Raw genomic sequence first — 18,777 nt, forward strand, 5'->3', positions numbered from 1 at the left:
TCAGTTCATGAAACTATTGTCAAGTAGTATGCTGGCTTAAAATACTTCACATGTAATCCTCAGTGAGGTATTCTTACTTCCATTCTAAAGATGAGGATACAGAGGCTCAGAATGATTACATGTCTTCACGCAAGACAACATGGGCGAAGTGGGGGTATTCCTTAAGGCTAAGCTGCAAATAAATAAACTGCTATTGGGACTTTCCTGGCGGTGCAGTGGTTAAGAACCTGCCTGCCAATGCAGGGGACACGGGTTTGATCCCTGGTCCGGGAACATACCACATGCCGTGGAGCGACTAAGCCCATGCGCCTCAACTACTGAGCCTGCCCTCTAGAGCCCACAAGCCACAACTACTGAGCCTGCATGCCACAACTACTGACGTCTGTGCACCTAGAGCCTGTGCTCTGCAACAAGAGAAGCCACTGCAATGAGAAGTCCGTGCACCGCAACAAAGAGCAGCCCCGGCTCACCACAACTAGAGAAAGCCCGCGCACAGCAACGAAGAACCAAAGCAGCCAAAAATAAATAAATTTATTTTTTTAAAAAAGCAAATGATAGTTTCAATAAATAAATAAACTGCTATTGCCAATTGGAAAGGGGTGTCATACAGTGCATTAAATCTTCCAAAATAACAAGAAGGGACTGGGAGCTGGTTCTAGACTAGGCCTCCAGGAGTAATTCCAGAACAACTCTACAGAACTGACCAGGCTGGGGAGCTGCTCCCTTTGCTTCACTCAGAAAGGTGGAGAATCTGTAAGGGCTGGCTCCAGACCTATGCCAGATCCACAAGGAAAAAGAAAACAAAAGATGCTCCAAACTTTGACTCTGGTCCTGCTGCTGATACTCTTGTAAAAAAGGCTGACTTAGAGCCTTTGACCTCTTCACTTTCACCTTCCAAATCTCATCCAAATGTATCTGGATTAGCACAACCATATTCATAATCAGTGTCCTAGCTGCAAGGGAGTTTGGGAAATGTAGTTTTTTCACATTCCTCCTGTGCAATACAGGAAGGCATGCTAGGAGGGAGCAAGGGATGTTGAGCGCCAAGCCACCATTTCCATCACCATTTCTCCAAAGCAGAGCTTGTGCGTGGAAATACTCTGCTCTGGGCCTGCTCCTGCTCCCATACCATTAAGTTGAAGGTGTGGGGAGCCTGACATACAGGTTTTGTTGGGGTTTTTTTTGAATTTTTATTGAAGTATGGTTGCTTTACAATGTTGTGTTAGCCTCCACTGCACAACAAAATGAATCAGCCATACACATACAGATATCCCTTCCCTTTTGGACTTTCCTCCCATTTAGGTTACCGTAGTGCATTCGGTAGAGTTTCTTGTGCTATACAGTACGTTCCATCAGTTGTCTATTTTATATATAGTATCAAAAATATCAATCCCAATCTCCCAATTCCTCCCACCCCACCCCTTTCCCCCTTGGTGTCCATATATTTGTTCTCTACGTCTGTGTCTCTATTTCTGCTTTGCATATAATATCAGCTATACTATTTTTCTAGATTCCTCATATATGTTATTTTTAAAATATATGTATGTATTTATTTATTTTTATTTTTGGCTGTGCTGGGTCTTCGTTGCTGTGCATGGGCTTTCTCTAGTTGCGGCGAGCGGGGGCTACTCTTCATTGCGATGAGTGGGCTTCTCACTTGAGGTGGCTTCTCCAGCATTTACTGTTTGTAGATTTTTTGATGATGGCCATTCTGACCAGTGTGAGGTGATACCTCATTGTAGTTTTGATTTGCATTTCTCTAATAATTAGTGATGTTGAGCATCTTTTCATGTGTTTGTTGGCCATCTGTATGTCTTCTTTGGAGAAATGACATGTAGGTTTTGATGGATACTTCACTAGAGCCCTCATTTCATGGAGCTCCCATTCTAGCAGGAGGCATTTATGGAAACTCCAGGAAGGCATTCTAGTGTTAAGAAGGCAAGAATAGGGGCTTCCCTGGTGGCATGGTGGTTGAGAGTCCGCCTGCCGATGCAAGGGACACGGGTTCGTGCCCCGGTCCGGGAAGATCCCACATGCCGCGGAGCGGCTAGGCCCGTGAGCCATGGCTGCTGAGCCTGCGCGTCCAGAGCCTGTGCTCCGCAACAGGACAGGCCACAACACTGAGAGGCCCGCGTACTGCAAAAAAAAAAAAAGAAGGCAAGAATATACTTATCTCTCTCTTTTAAAGAGCTTTAATATATAATACAGTGTATACTGTACTATTCATCCATTTAAAGTGGGCAATTCAGTGGTTTTTAGTATATCCAGAGTTGTGCAACCACCACGATCATATATTTTTTTTAACCATGACCTATTTTATTTTTTAATTTTTCTGAATTTATTTATTTTATTTATTTATTTTTGGCTGTGTTGGATCTTCATTGCTGCGCGCGGGCCTTCTCCAGTTGCGGCAAGCGGGGCTACTCTTCGTTGTGGTGCACAGGCCCCTCATTGTGGTGGCTCCTCTTATTGCAGAGCACCAGCTCTAGGCAGGTGGGCTTCAGTAGTTGCAGCATGCAGGCTCAGTAGTTGTGGCTCACGGGCTCTAGAGCGCAGGCTCAATAGTCGTGGTGCATGGGCTTAGTTGCTCCACGGCATGTGGGATCTTCCAGGACCAGGGATTGAACCCATGTCCCCTGCATTGGCAGGTGGATTCTTAACCACTGTGCCACCAGAGAAGCCCAACCATGACCTATTTTAGAACATCTTCATCACACTAAAAGCAGACACTCCCAATTTCCCCCTCCCAACCCTCAGCTCTAGGCAACCACTAATCAAATTTCTTTCTCCATATACTTGCCTATTCTGGACATTTCATATAAATGGAATCATACAATATGTCACCTTTGTGACTAGCTTCCTTCTTTTAACATAATGTTTTTAATGTTTACTTTGTAGCATGTATTAGTACTTTATTTTTATAGATGAAGAATATCCCATTGTATGAATATACCACATTTTGTTTATCCATTCATCAACTGATGGACATTTGGGTTGTTTCTTTTTTTTTTAAATTGAAATATATTAGATTTATGTGTTGTTTCCACTTTTTAGCTATCACAACTAAAGCTGTTATGAACATTCATATAAAAGTTTTTATATGAACATATGTTTTCAATTCTCTGGAGTATATATTATCTAAGAATAGAATTGCTGAGTCATACGGTAACTGTTTAAATTTTTGAAGAACCACCAAATTATTTTCCACAGTGGCTGCAGCATTTTGCTTTCCTGCCCGCAATGTATAAGGGTTCCAATTTCTCCATATTGTTACCAACACTTGTCTTTTATCATATTTAAAAAAAAATTATAACCATCCTAGTGGGTGTGAAATAGTAATTCATTGTGGTTTTGATTTGCATGTCTCTAATGACTTTTAATGTTGAGCTTTTTTTGCTGTTGTTGAGTTTTTTTTTTTTTTTTTTTTTTTGCGGTATGTGGGCCTCTCACTGTTGTGGACTCTCCCGTTGCGGAGCACAGGCTCCGGATGAGCAGGCTCAATGGCCATGGCTCACGGGCCCAGCTGCTCCACAGCATGTGGGATCTTCCCGGACCGGGGCACAAACCTGTGTCCCCTGCATCGGCAGGCGGACTCTCAACCACTGCGCCACAAGGGAAGCCCTGTTGAGAATTTTTATGTTTATTGTCCATTTATATGTCTTCTTTGGAGAAATGTCTGTTCATATCTTTTGCCAATTTTTTGATTTGGTTATTTGTTCTTTATTATTGAGTTGTAAGAGTTGTTTATATATTCTGGATACAAGTTCCTTATCACATAAATGCTTTGAAAATATTTTCTCCCATTCTGTGAGTTGCTTTTTCACTTTCTTCTTTAAAAAATAATTTATTAAGGTAAAATTCACATAACATAAAATTAACCATTTTAAAGTGAACAATTCACTGTCATCAGACTGCTGTACAACCACCACCTGTATCTAGTTCCAAAAGACTTCCATAACTCCCAAGTAAAATCCCTTACCGTTTAAGCAATTTCTCTTCATTCCCTCTTCCCCTCAGCCCCTGGCAATGACCAATCTGCTATCTCTATGAATTTATCTATTCTAGACATTCATATAAATGGAATCATATAATATGTGACCTTTTGTGTCTGATTTCTTTCACTTAGCATAGTGGTTTGGAGGTTCATCCACATTGTATAATATTCCATTGCATATATATACTATAATTTATTTATTCATCTGTTGATGGACATTTGGACTATTTCTACCTTTTGGCTATCGTGAACAGTGCTACTATGAACTTGCGTGTACATGTACTTGCTTGAATACCTGTTTTCAATTCTTTTGGTATATGTCTAGGAGTGGGATTCCCAGGTCATATGGTAATTCTTTAACTTTTTGAGGAATCACCAAACTGTTTTCCACAGCAGCTGAACCATTTTGTATCCCTATCAGCAATGGATGAGTGTTCCAATTTCTCTACATCTTTGCCAACACTTTCTTTTCTTTCTTTTTTTTTTTTTTTGTGGTATGTGGGCCTCTCACTGTTGCGGCCCCTCCCGTTGCAGAGCACAGGCTCCGGACGCGCAGGCTCAGCGGCCATGGCTCACGGGCCCAGCCGCTCTGCGGCATGTGGGATCTTCCCGGACCGGGGCACGAACCCGTGTCCCCTGCATCGGCAGGCGGACTCCCAACCACTGCGCCACCAGGGAAGCCCCAACACTTTTTTTTTTTAATTACAGCCATCCTAGCCTTTTCATTTCCTGATGGAATCCTTTGAAGCACACAAGTTTTAAAGTCTAATTTACCTTTCTTTCCCCTTTTGTTCCCTGCGTTTTTGATGTTGTATCTAAGAAGGCTTTGACTAACCAAGGTCGCGAAGATTTGTTCCTATATTTTCTTCTAAGAATTTTATGGTTTAGCTCTTATCTCTAGGTCTATGACTCATTCTAAGTCAGTTTTGTACACGGTGTGAGAATTTTGTGTGTACACAGATACCCAATTTTCTCAGCACCATTGGTTGATCTTGTATCCTGCAACCTTGATGAACTCGTTCACTAATTCCAATATGTTTTTGTGGATTCCTTAGGATTTTCTATATATAAGATCATGTCATGTGTGTATAGAAATAGTTTTACTTTTTCTTTCTAGTCTGGATAACTTTTACTTCTTTTTCTTGCCTAAAATTGCCCTGGCTATGGCCTCCAAGACAATGTTGGATAGAAGTTGTGAGAGAAGTCATCCTTGTCTTGTTCCTGATCTGAGAGGGAAAGCAACAAGGCTTTCACCATTAAGTGTAATGTCGGCCACTTGCTTTTTGTAGACGTTCTTTGTTGGGATGAGGAAGTTCCCTATTCCTAGTTGAGTGGAGTGTTTTTATCATGAAAGCGTGTTGGATTTTGTCAAGTGCTTTCTTTGCGTCTACTGAGATGATTGTGTGGTTTTTTTCCTTTATTCTATCGATATAGTGTGTTTCATTAGTCAATTTTTGGATGTCAAACCACTTCTGGTACAAATCTTACTTGGTCATGGTGTATAATCATTCTCTTGTGGTGCTGGATTCTGTTTGCTCATATTTTGTTGTGGATTTTTGCATATACATCCATAAGAGATATTTCTCTGTTGTTGTGATGTCTTTGGTTTTGGTATCAGGGTAATACTAGCCTCATACAATGAGTTGGGAAGTGTTCCCTCCTTTTCTATTTTTTAGGAGATTTTGTCAAGAATTGATATTCTTTGAATGTTTGATGGAATGTGGGTCATATCCTTTGGAGACAGGAAAGAGCTAGGGCTCTGGGACCTTGGACAGAGGCAGCTGAATCTGACACACAGATCTGTTCTGATTGGTGGGCACATTATTCTAAAACACTTGAACCAACTTAAAAAAAAATCTAGAGATTTCACATAAGAATCCTGATCTTCAGATTCTCTAGAAAAGTCAGAGCCTTTGGCAGCACTGGCCTCTAATATGCTGAGTCATTATGAATGGCCTAAGCTCTCTGGTTTACCTCAGTCCCCACCTTTCCTTGTTAATCCTGACACCAAGGCTGAGTGTCAGGTACCATTTGGATCATACTTATTCCTGGACCACTCTTTGTTAACTGCATGGCCACTGTAGGTATTTGAGTGGATGCTACCTGGTTTACCCTTGTTGAATCTTTGTTTGCTTATCTATAAAATGGAGACATTAATAGTTCTTACCTTGAGAGACTTCAAGGAAGATTAAATGAGACGACTATAAAGAGGTTTAGGGCTTCCCTGGTGGTGCAGTGGTTGAGAGTCTGCCTGCCAATGCAGGGGACACAGGTTCGTGCCCCGGTCCGGGAAGATCCCACATGCCGCGGAGTGGCTGGGCCCGTGAGCCATGGCCGCTGAGCCGGAGCCTGTTCTCCGCAACGGAAGAGACCACAACAGTGAGAGGCCCGCGTACCGCTAAATAAATAAATAAATAAATAAATAAATAAAGAGGTTTAGCACTCAGTAGATTTACCCTTTGCTTTTTGCTGGCTGCATAGTATTCCATTGCATGTATGTACATAATAGGTACAATTCTTCTAATGGTGGGCATATAGGTAGACTTCAATTTTTCTCTGTTTCACACAAGGCTGGATAGGACATCCGTGTATATGGTAGGCAGTGCTGTATGGTGGTTAAGAGTACATTAGCGCTACTGGATTTGAATCCCAGCTGTATGACCTCTTTTTGTCTCCTATCCTCTTGAAATGGTTGAGATAAGGGGATGGGTGGGATGATCTCAGATGTCATTTGAAGATATATCTACAGTTTTGTCCACAGAAGGACTGGAAGTTTACAGGTGGGTGCAGGGGAAGATGCAAGAATCTCAAGGCCCTTTCTGCAAATGTGAGAGCTGGCGAGCCCTATCTCAGGATCTCCCCGCCCTGGGGTGTGAAGCCAAAGGCCAGCTCCTCGCATCTGACTGACAGCTGGGCTGTCCGGGGAGATGAGATAAGTGGGTGTCAGGCAGAGGGAGGGAGGTGTCAACAACAGAGCGGGGGCAGGTGAGCACACTGTGGACTGGGCTGAGCTCTCCACCCTCAACCCTGTCAGAGTCACAGAGCTTCTTAACCCTCTGAAGCAATGATGGTCCTAGATCCCCCTCCTGACCTGGCTGATCGGGTGCCCCCTCAAAATTATGCATGCAACAGAGTTCCAGGACCCCAGCACTGAGCCAGCCAGGAGCTCACCTGACTGTCCTCAAGGTTGGAGGTGGCAGTGGTTATGGATTGGAGAAGTTTTTGAGGTTTTTGAAGAGGAAGTGGGGCTTTTGCTTGTGGTTCCACTTTGTTTCTCTTTGTACTGCACAAGCTAGCCCAACACTCCTGGCTCTACTTTGCTTCCCAAACTGGTTGATGATAATAAGCTTTGATAGTGGCACACAACTTTTTATTTCAGCAACATCCTGCAAGCCTTCTGATAAGTGGGCTGTAAATTGCCAGGTCTGGGTCATGTTCCTATGGGCTTTATTCCCAGCAACTAGTCCAATGCCTGATACATAGTTGGCAATCAATAAATATGTGAATGAATATGTGAGTGAATGAATGAATGACAGGATCTTGGGGAGCTTGCACTGTGCCAGATGCTAATTCTGCAGCACGTTTCCCCAGTCCTTTACTTGGGTCTCTATCCATCTTTACTTTTCCGAGGGTCCTTTGGCCTCTGAAGGGAATCCAGACTCTACTGTACCACATTTGTGGCCCTTTTTGTCTGTTCATAGGTGCCCCTGAATTGCCCCAGGAATTCTTCCCTGAGGTCTCCTTCTCTTCTGGGACATCGTAGCCCCAACTTGGGTCATGTGATCTTGGGCCAGTCACTTTCCTTCTCTGAGTTTCAGTTTTCTTGTCTGTAAAACAGAAATAATAATAAAAAATTTAAAAAATTAAAAAAAACAGAAATAATAGCATCCATCTTGCCATTGTGTTGATGGAGTTAGACAAAGCTGGTCAAAGTGCTTTGCAGGGTTCCTGGCACATGGGGAGGGCTCGAATGCCAGGAGCTACTATTGCTGTGGTATGTGGACTGGTGTGAGGGCAAGACTGCATTGGAGGAGAGCAATGGTCTCCAACCAGGGCTTAATGAATAAAGCAATAAAACTGAATGTAGTTCATGTCTCCAAGTGTGCCCAAATTCTGGTCTTCCAAAGTGAGCCAGGAACATTCATCATCAGCTTTTAGGAAGCTGACTTGCAGATACTTGCCTAACTAGGCAAAGATTGATATACAATATTAACAGTAACCCACATTTGTCAAGTGCTTGCACTGGGCCTGGTACAGTCCTCAGGGCTTTACATAAATTATCTTGAGGAATCATTGAAAGACCGCTGTGAGGCAAGTGCTATTATTATCCCCATTTGACAGATGAGGAAAGAGGGACAGAGGTTAAGTGACTTGCCCTAACGTCACAGAACTGGGATTAAATCCAGCAGAGTTAACATTGTTTAAAAAAATATATATATATATGTATATGTATATATATATATTTATTTATTTATTCCAATTCTTTTCCATTATAGGTTATTACAAGATATTGAATACAGTTCCCTGTGCTACATGGTAAATCCTTGTTTATCTATTTGATATATAGTGGTGTGTATCTTTTAATCCTATACTTCTGATTTATCCCTCCCCCTCCTCTTTCATGTTTCCTAACCATAAGTTTGTTTTCTATGTCTGTGAGTCTGTTTCTGTTTTGTAAATAAGTTCATTTGTATTATTTTTAGATTCCACATGTAAGTGGTATCATATAATATTTGTCTTTCTGTGTCTGAGACCTAATATTCTTAAACACTCTGCATATTACCTCTGCATGGAGATCCTTTCCAGCCTTGTGTGGAACAGGGAAAAATTGGAGTCCACCAACAGAGAAATGCTACATATTATGTCCATCAGAGGACATATAGGTGGTCCTCTGCAATGGAACACTATATAGTCAGGAAAAAAGCATGAGGCAGAGGATGTGTACATTCTGGCATGAAATGATGGCCACAGTAGGCTGTTGATAGAAAGAGCTGCACAGCAGTGCTATCATATAATTCATTTGTGTATAAAAACAAAAATTTTAAGTCCATTTACTTGTTTGTAGGTTCATGGATAAATGTCTGGAAGGATAAACACCAAACAATTCACACTCACCACTGGGAAACTGTGAAGGAGGGGAGCTTCCATTTTTGGTCTTTATATTCTATGTTGCTTGAATCGTTGACCACTCATCTGTATTATTTTTTAATTAACAGAAAGATGAAGAAAGCAAGCGCACAGTGAGCCAGGAGCCTGAAGACCCCTGTCCACCCCTCCAGCTCTTCTGCTCTGGACACTGATTCTTTTCTGAGGCCTCCCTGGTGTTTTCTGCTCAGCACTGAAGGCTCCTCAACCCTGCTTCCCCTCCACGATCATTTCTCAAGCCCCCTCTGGTCTCCAAGGACTTGCCTTGGCCTGGGTCTCTCATCTGGGTCCAGGCATTGGTCCAGGTTTCCCAGGAGGCCATGGTCTTACCCCTTGTGCTACCCCTCAGGGGGATGTGGGACATGGTGACATGGTGACATCTGAGTGGACCTGGAGGCTGACAAGACAGAGAACCTGGCAAGGCCCAAGAGATGGGAGCAAGGAAGGGATTGGCAGGTAGAGGCTGTTTCCAGTGGGAACTTGAGGGAATGTGTCCCCAGCCCTCCTCCTGGGACACTCCTAACCAGGCCTTTCAGGGATTGGAGATCTGGAAACCTCCAAGGCCATTTTCCTTTTTTGTTCCTAACCAAGAGGTTGTACAATTTTCTGTGAGCTGGGAGCAGAGTGTGATGCCAGGAGGGGGCAGAGTTGGCAGATGGAAGCCAGAGGTGTGTGTGAACCCTCCTTCGAGATGTGGGTGGGGCCTTCCGCGGGTACCCAGTGAGGCTCTTGCACCCCTAGATTCCAGGCAAGGCTGGAGGGGAGGCAGGCTGTGTCCTGGGAGGCTGGGAGGGCTCCAGCTTTGGGAAGTGGAGTTCTGGTTGACCAAGATGGCAAGGAGTGCCATGGGAAGGGGTCCTCACTAACCTGAAGGATGCTGAGAGGGCAACTGGTATGTGCAGGGTTGGTGGGGGGAGAGGATGGGGAGGGTGGTCTGGGCCTTGGGAATGGCACTTCGGAAGAGAGCATGAGGGGCAGAAATGAAGCAGTGGGGGTGGCATTGGGGGTGGGCTGACATTGCCAAGAGACAGTGGAACCTGAGGGTTGGCACTAGAGAGCTCTTGGCTATTTGCTGTGTGACTCTGAGTGAGTTGCTGGGGGGTGATGCACCTTCTCCTGCTCACAGGAACGATGAAATTGCTTAGCCTAAAGCTGTTTCTGGCCTAAAGTGTCTCCCTTTTGATATCTAGTCATGCTTTACTAGCATTTTGCTGTGTCTTTGAATTATCTCTTGCCCAGAGTGGGGCGCCTCAGCATTCTATCTAAGTTAGAGAAAGGATTCCCCAGAACTGAGAAATCAGAGATGGGATGAAGAGGAGGAAGATATATTCGCTTCCTCCTGGGCCCCTGCTGTGTGAGATCGGATTCCTGCTTTCTCCCCTGCCTCACCCTATGTTGCCTGCTCTTGTCTCTGCCTGTTTCTGTCCCTGTCACCACTGTCACTGTCTTCCCTGTCAACATCATTGCCTGTCTCTGTCCCCGTTGGGCCCGCATCCCTGGAAGGACCCCAGCTCCAGCCTCTGAGCCCTACTCTGTCCCCCTCCTGCTCAGCCATCTGAGTTCTCTGAGAACCAGAGTTAACCACACCCCACTCCATCCCAGCCTACACACTGAAATCCCAGTAGCTCCAGTTTACTGTGGCCCCAAGCTCTGGCAGTGTTGTCTCAGGTAGGTAAAGGCAGGTGGGCGGCTCGCCCTTGTCAGGTCCCATAGGGCCCCCGCCTGCCTCCCTGCCCCCCCTTCCTATTTGTGGCAACTTCAAATGTAGCGCCTTCCTGTCACCTCTCACACCCACGGGGGCCTCAAACACAGACAGAGGCTGGCTGCCCACCTGCCTACCTGCTTCCTTCCCCAGCCAGAGGGGACTTCTGCTGAGCCAGGTGAAGGGCCTCACCCAGGCCGCCTCTCCTTCTGGGGTGTTCTGAGACCTGGGGCAGGTCAGGAGGAGTCAGGGAAGAGGGAGAGGAGACCGGGTTTTGGAGGAATGAGACACCCGCGTGAGGGTGCCAGGCTCTGAGGGGCACCGGGGGTTAAGGAGGGTTATGGGGGGGAAGGGGAAGGGCCTCGGGACACTTGCCAAGCTGCGTGGTCCCTGGGCTGTGCGGCCCTCAGTGAAAGCAGCAGAGAAGTGAGGCGCTAGCCGAGCAGACAGCTGGCACAGGGCAGCCTCCTGTCAGGCCAGTCAGGACCGGGGGACTCTGGGTCCGCTCGCTCAGACCGCCCCTGCTGAGGAAGCTGAACCCGGGAAGTCTGGGTGGCAGGACACTGGGGCTTCCTCAGTGGCCCAGAAAAGCTGTGTGGATGAGCTGGGGGGCAGGGGTGCCCCTCAGCGAGGAGCCTGTGGCTGGTAGAGTCTTGGACTAGCTTCTCAACTCCCTGTGGCCCTGAGGAGGTCTGGAATGTTTCCTCAGATCTCTGAGCTCACCTGGAAGTACCTCCATGAGGACATTCCTCTCTCCTCCCTTCCCCAGGGATGAGGATCAGGCCAGTTCTGCTCTTTGCCTCTGATTGGCCAGTCTCCATTCAATCCTCTTCTTGCCCTTACCAGGAAAGCATCATTGGCTTTGATGTCATCGCTGAGAGAGTCCTTTCACATCAGCCAGTCCAACCCTCCCAGTCTGCAGATAGGGAAACTGAGGCCAGGAGGGGCAGTGACTGACTCAAGGTCGCACAGTGGTGTCCTGGGAGAGCCAGCCCTCGAAGACAGGCTCTTATTTGGAGGACCTTCACTGCTCACCAGTGACTGACCTGTCTTCCCAGCAGGTAGTGGGGGCATGAAGCGGGAACCCGCTCCAGAGCTGGGTTGTTGCCACAAGACTAAGCCCCTGGGGAGCACAGGAGGCTCCCTGTCCCCCTACTCGGACTTCCAGCTCTGCCAAGGCGATCAGGTAAGATGCGGTCCCTTCCCCAATTTTGAGGCCAGGTTGCTTCTGGAAAGAGGGGATGTTAGGAAGAAGTAGGGGGAAAATCTGAAGGGACCTAGATTCCTCTGGTCCTGAGCACCCCTACCCCGGCACATCATGGGAATGGGCCCTTGGAAGTGCCAGAGACCCTCTCCCGTGCCCCAGGGGCCCGACTCTCCTGTGAGGCATGAGAAGGGACAGGGCCATGCAGGAAGCTTGGCTGTGTGACCGTGACCTGGGCCTTAGAGGGAGGAGGCTCAGGGCCCTCCTGTGGGGTACACAGTCTTTGATGAGGATTTTCTCTAAGTTCACCTTGGCTCCATTCAAGTAGATAGTCTGAGGGTGGTCAGGAAGGAAGAGTAGGAGGAAGAACAGGGCTGAGTGACGGGTTCTGGGGCAGGGGGAGGGTAATCCTGGGGGTGGATGTGTAAGTCCCTTGGGAACGTGGATGAGGGCAGGGGAAGCCATTTGAGTGACAGACATGGTGGAGGCCGGTGTATGTTGGGGGGTGGTCTTAGCTTCTCCTCCCCCTTTGGAAACTAAACTAGGGGTGGAACCATCTCAAGGGACTATCCCAGGGGACTCCCAGTCCCTAGCCCCCAAGCCCCTTCCCCCTGCCCTCCAGGTCTTCCCAGCCTTCAGGCCACTTCCAGACACAGTGGATGCCTGTGGCCCATCCTGTGCCAGCTGGCTGTGCCCCTTGCCACTGGCACTGGCCAGGTCTTCCCTGCCAGCCTGCCCTCAGGGCCTGGACGTATACCTGTGCACCCTGCAGTCGGCACCCCCGGGCACAGCCCCGCAGGGTCTCCGGGAGGATGCCTTGAGCACAAGTAAGCCCGGGGCACGGGGCTGCACCTTGGTGGAGGCTGGAGGTGGGAAGCACTGTTAGGTCTGGGGATGAGAGACATTGCGGACCCAGTGTCACTCGTGAGGACAGAGCCTCAAGCACGCGTTACTGCCACATTTTGAGCTGGAGCTCTGCCTGGGGGTGCGAGGGGCTCTCAGGTGGTGACACGTGAGCAGAGGTGGGCAGTGGTTTTCTCAGGCACGGGTATGGGATCTGGTGTAGGCATAGCTATTCCCGGCGGGTTGAGAGTGGCGTTGTCTGCCTAGAACGTTTGAGCTAGAGGGGCCTATTTTATAAGACAGGAGCCCTGACTGGGAGTCAGGGAGTCGGGGGTGGAGTCCTGGTTCTGCCCTTTCTGGCTCTATGACATCATGGAGGCCAGTTTCTTCTTCCACAAAAGTACAATCTCACTAACCTATGTTCTACGTTTATTGCTTACGATACCCCCATTTCCTTATGCAACTCGATCTGGGGGGCAGGGACCATGCTGCTGTGTCCTTTATTTCCCCAGCACAGAGTAAAGCAGCTCAGTAAAGCTGGTTGAGTGAATAAATGAGGATCCAAGCAGACAATCTACTTTTTAATCTTTATACTTATTTAGTATTTTACTTTATATCACTCCCAGTTTAACTCTTACCTCACTGGCTGTTGCACCTCCGTCTCCCTTGCTTGCTCTCCATTACTTACTTCCTAAGTCTTCCCCTGCTCAGGAACTCAGTCCAGAGCTGCCGCCTCATCCCTCCCCTCCCCTCTCCTCCCCTGTTCCCATCTCCTCTCTTCTCCTCTCCTCTCTCTTCTTCCCCCCCCCGCTCCTCTCCTGCTCTCTTTATCTGGAGTAGCAGTTTGATAGAACTTCCTGCAATAATGGAAATGCTCTGTACTTGTGCTGTCTGATACCATACCTACTGAGCCTTTTAAGTGTGGCTAATGCAAGTGAGGAACTGAAGTTTTTACTGTACTTATTTTAATCAATTTAAATGTGTCTGGTGGCTACCATTTTGGACACAGCAGATCTAGGACCACCTTTTATGGGATCTCATTTGGGCCCATGGCACCCAGGTTTATGTCTCCAGCTCAGGCTGCTCTGTTAATCTCCAAACCAATTCACCCAACTGCCCACTTGACTTCTCCACCTGTACATCTAATAGGTTTCTTGAATCGATCGCTTTCACTCTCTGAAATTATTATGCGCTGCACAAATTCTAGCCTCTTTTATTGGCAAGGGCAATTGCAGACCAGGAAAGCCCAGAGAGGGGAGATGCCGTGCAGGCTAGAGCCCTCTCTCAACTCTGAGCCAGGCAGGTTGATGCAGAGCAGAACTTTACCCGAGTCTGTGTGGCCCTGACCGTCTTCCCTTTCCTGCTCAGGGCACCAGCCACCAAGGCGGCCTGCCGGCTCCTCCAATGGCGAGAAACTCACAGCCAAGTACCCTCTGAGCAGGGACAAGATGGGAAGCCAGCTGGAAATAGCTGGCGAGGGGTCCCCCGGCCCACCCTTCTCTCCTCACAACAGCTCTTTCCCAAACCCTTGGCAAGAAAAAAAGAGCCCCAGCCCCTTGGCTTTCTGCTCCTGGCCCCCACCCACCCCTATTTCCAAAGAACTCCCATCCCACCTCCACCCGTTCTATCCTGCATACCCACTTCTCCTGCCCTCACCTTACCTGGTCACCTGTGGGGGCCTACCTTCTGTGCAGTGTCCCCCCCTCTTCATGCTGCCCCAGAACACCTCCTACACCACCATGGCTGTGCCCAGCTTGCTGATGAATGTCTATGAGGCCGGGCACTCCAGCACCCAGTGGGAGACCCTGTACCCCTACCCAGGGGCCTCTCAAGCCTCTGGCCAAATTCAACCCTCCCAGGCCTGGAATCCAGGCTCTGCAGCTGCCAGGACCGACTCCACAGGGCTGGAGCATGCTGGCTGGGCGGTTCCAGCAAAGTCGGCCCTGCCGGGTTCCCAGGTGGGCTCTTCGGCGTTGCCTTATCCGCTGAAGAAAGAGAATGGCAAGATCCTGTACGAGTGCAACGTGTGCAGCAAGAGCTTTGGGCAGCTCTCCAACCTCAAGGTATCTGCCTCTGGGCTCCGTGGCTCCCCTCGGCATCCTTCGATGACCCCCCCACTCCCATCCTGCTTCTGGAATCAAGGACCTTACAGCCAGAAGGAACGCCTGGGCAACCTCTAGGGCCTATGACCTTGGCTGGTTCATTTGGCCCCTCAGTTTCACAACCGTAGAGACGAGTCCTCTCCACACTAAAAGACTGTCTATGAGATCCTCTCATTTAAGTTAAAAATAGGGAAACTGAGAAAAGATTTGCCCAAGGTTACCTTGATTTAATGGTGCAGTCAGGTCTTGATCTCAGTCTCTCAACATCTAGGGCAAAGTCCTTTCTTGAACAACCATCCTCTCTGATTCCCAGTTAAGCCTCCTCTTGTCTACTCATTTGAAGTTCAGGTGGGGGAACAGGTAGATTTTAGTGAGTCTAGACCACAGACCTGACAGCCAGCCTTTTTCATGTGGGATCCTGCACATCAGCACTGTGCTGTTAAGCATCATTATAGGCATCGTCCAGCAGGGGGCAACCATGGGCACATCTCTGTGTATCAGCAAAGGCTGGAAGCTGGGGGGAGCTGGTACCTGCTGAAGTTGAGGAAAAGTTACGGTTATTGGAGAAGAGCCCTTCTGCATCCTCTAGGGCATGAATTCTTAAACCTTAACGAGCCTCAAACCACCTGGAGAGCTAGTAAACATGCATATTCCTAGGCTCAGCCCCAGAGATTTTAATTCAGCTGGTCTGGGGTGGGGCCTGAGAATCTGCATTTCTAACACCCTCCCAGGTGATGCTGATGCTGCGGGTCTGTGGACCATACTTCGAGAAGCACTGCACAAGATACACACACACACACACACACACACACACACACACACACGGGGTACCCCTCACCTGGCCTGCTGACCACAGCCATCTCCCCTCGTGCAGGGCAGCAGAGAGAGAGAGGGGATCCTGGGGAATGGTAGATTGGCCTTCAGGGAGGTGATACAGATGCAGGGGGATTGAGAGGCCTTGATGCCAAAAGGGAGCCCTATGGGGATGTGGGTAGAGATTTGAAGAGGATCCCCGGCCCTGCTGGAGGGCTCTGGGCAGTTGGCAGCATTTCTCCCACACCTGGCTCAGGTCCATCTGCGTGTGCACAGCGGGGAGCGCCCGTTCCAGTGTGCCCTGTGCCAGAAGAGTTTCACCCAGCTGGCCCACCTGCAGAAGCACCACCTGGTGCATACTGGGGAGCGGCCCCACAAGTGCCCGGTGAGACCATCCTCCCCCTCCCCTGTACTCCTGCAGGCTGCGGAAGAATTCTAGGCCCCTGGGGGGTGGCACCCATGGCCTCCATTCCCCAACCATCCTGAGCAAGTGGAGACAGGACAGGAGGCAATGACTGGGGGGAAGAGGGAGGTGGAAGGGAAGGGCCAGGACGTGATATTGGAGGTCACCCCCTGGGCCTGGAGAGGAGAAAAGAGATGTATGTCTGTGGGGGGAGAAGAATGAAGTTAGGGGTCCTGGGGATACCCATTGCCTACTTCCCAGCATAGTTGGAGGAGTTAATGCTATAGTGTGTGCAAAGTATATAAACACTACTTATAACATCAGCTCAATGTTAGTTCCCTCCCTCTTTGAGCCTCACCATGTCCCTTGGGAGGTCAGAAGGGCCCGGACTCTTTCCCTGTTTTAAAGAGGCAGAAATGAAAGCAGCATAGTGGTTATAGTCCGGGCTACCTGGGTTCAAATCCTAGCTCTGCCTCCAACTTGCTGTGTGAGCTTAGGCTAGTGGCTTCACTTCTCTGAGCCTCTGCGTTTTCATTGTAATATAGGAGTAGTGCTTAGTCCTGCTTCTCCAGAGTCCTGGAGAAGGCTAGTACACGAGACCAGTTCCTGGCATGTAGCAGCTCCCAGGAAATGTTAATTACGTCCACTGAAGCTGCAGCCCCACGCATAAGGGTTCTATGTGATTATCTCATTCAGTCCACCATACCTATGAGGTTAGGTATTAATACTCTCATGTTACCAATAAGGAGAGCAAAGATCAGAGAGGGGAAGTCACCTATACAGGGTCATGCAGGGAGTAAAAGAACCCAGATACTAACCCAGTCTGACTGGCTACAATCTGCCAGACACTGTGGGTCCCAGGGAGGAATCATGGGGGGAAAGCTTCCAGGCCTGCATTACAGGGAGGTGGTAGGGGGGTATTTTCAAGATGGGGAGGGGGAGCAGAGATCCTGGGTCAACCAGGTGGGTAGAGCTGACGCCAGTGCCCATTCCCATCAGATGTGCCACAAAGGCTTCAGCAGCTCCAGCAACCTCAAGACTCACCTGCGCCTGCACTCAGGGGCCCGGCCCTTCCAGTGCAGTGTCTGCCCAAGTCGCTTCACCCAGCACGTTCACCTGAAGCTGCACCATCGGCTGCATGCACCACGGCCCTGCAGCCTTGCTCACAGCCACCTGCCCCTGGCATCTCTTGCCTGCCTTGCCCGATGGCACCAGGGGGCACTAGATCTTGTGGTGGCCCCATCAGAGAGGCAGATAGACTGGGACGTGGACAAGGTCAAGGTGTCCTCAGCATCCTGGGGAAAGCAAGGGCAGCCAGCCTGAGCAGTGGTGCCAGGACTGCCCTGGGGAGGGGGCCGGGGCAGAGGCAGACAAATTAAAGGATTTTCTCTATGATGAGTTGAGGCCTCCTGAGCTTCAGTAGTGGAGGGGGAGGTCACCATGTATTTGCCAGACTTCACACCCTACTCCACCTGGCAGTTCAGGGAACACAGCCAGGAAGAGACTATGCTACCCACCGCGTGGGGTGGGTGCCTGCAGCCATCTACTCTGGCTGGGTTTGAGTTCCACTCTGTTTGGGACCTTTCTGGGACCAGCCCCACCATCTCAGCTCGCCGATGGACAGTCCAGCCTTCCAGGTCGCTGCAAGGTGCAGACCGTGCTGCCAAGCACAGGACACACTGCCCTCTTTTCCGAACAGATGTTCCAGCACCTGCCCAGATGCCTGTCTGCTGCTTCCCGCAACGTTCTTGTCTCACAGTTCCTACGTGCCCCCTCAGCTGGTACTCCCTGCCGTGGTCAGGTGTGGCATACTCCTCCCTCTGTACATGCCAGGATCTGAGCTCCCTGTGGGAGAGGCAGGAACACAAGGATATCAGTGTCCACTCATGATCCACGAGCAAGATGTCCCCCCGTGTGTCAGGACCAGTCATCACAGAGGCCAAACGGCTAAGGAGGCACCAAGCTCGGGGAAAGGGGTAGAGGTCCTACAAGGACTGCCGGCAGGGAAGAACTGGCAGAGAGCCTGGGGAACTGGGACCCTCCTGATGGCCTTTCTTCCTGCAGTCCCAGAGGATCCCCCAATGTGCAAGGTCCCCCCCCCCCCCGAGAGTTAAGAGAGGTAGCATCAGGTGGGAAAGGGTACTGCCCTTTGGGGGTACAGGAGGCCCAGGTTATAATCACAACAGTCTAATCACAACAATCATAATAGCTGGCCAACTTCCAGCAGGGGTCGCCGTTCCCATCCCTGTGGGTTTCGGATAGGCTTCCCCACCAGGGGAAGATTCCCCCACAGGCGAGATTCCCGCTGTGTCATAGGGTCTCCAGGATCGAGAGAGAGAACTCTCATAAGGGCCCACCATGGCAGGGTAAGGGCAGGGTCGGCGTCGGTCCCCACCAGTATCGAGGTCTAGGTTCCAAGCCCACCCTGTCACCCTTTTGGCTCCGCCCAAAATGCCAACCAATCAGGCTAGCCCCCCAATCACGCCCATTCCCGCCCTTGGCTCCGCCCCTGCGTTCTAGCCCCTCCTTCTCCGGGGGGGCGGGAAAGAGCCTTGGCTCAGTCCAGCCTCC

At 49.3% G+C, this 18,777-nt stretch overlaps 1 protein-coding gene across 1 annotated transcript; it reads left to right on the top strand.

The window, feature by feature from the left end:
- The first annotated feature begins 9,912 nt into the window (after nt 1-9,912).
- ZNF683 (zinc finger protein 683) lies at nt 9,913-17,814 on the top strand. Its single transcript, XM_081224608.1, has 6 exons — nt 9,913-10,031; nt 11,900-12,027; nt 12,668-12,872; nt 14,257-14,951; nt 16,060-16,188; nt 17,206-17,814. Exons 2-6 carry the CDS (start codon nt 11,914-11,916, stop codon nt 17,527-17,529), a joined length of 1,467 nt encoding a protein of 488 aa, XP_081080734.1. The 5' UTR covers nt 9,913-10,031; nt 11,900-11,913; the 3' UTR covers nt 17,530-17,814.
- Nucleotides 17,815-18,777: the final 963 nt, after the last annotated feature.

This window comes from Mesoplodon bidens (genome assembly GCF_964165515.1).
Source record: "Mesoplodon bidens genome assembly, chromosome: 2".
Classification (NCBI taxonomy): Eukaryota; Metazoa; Chordata; class Mammalia; order Artiodactyla; family Ziphiidae; genus Mesoplodon; species Mesoplodon bidens.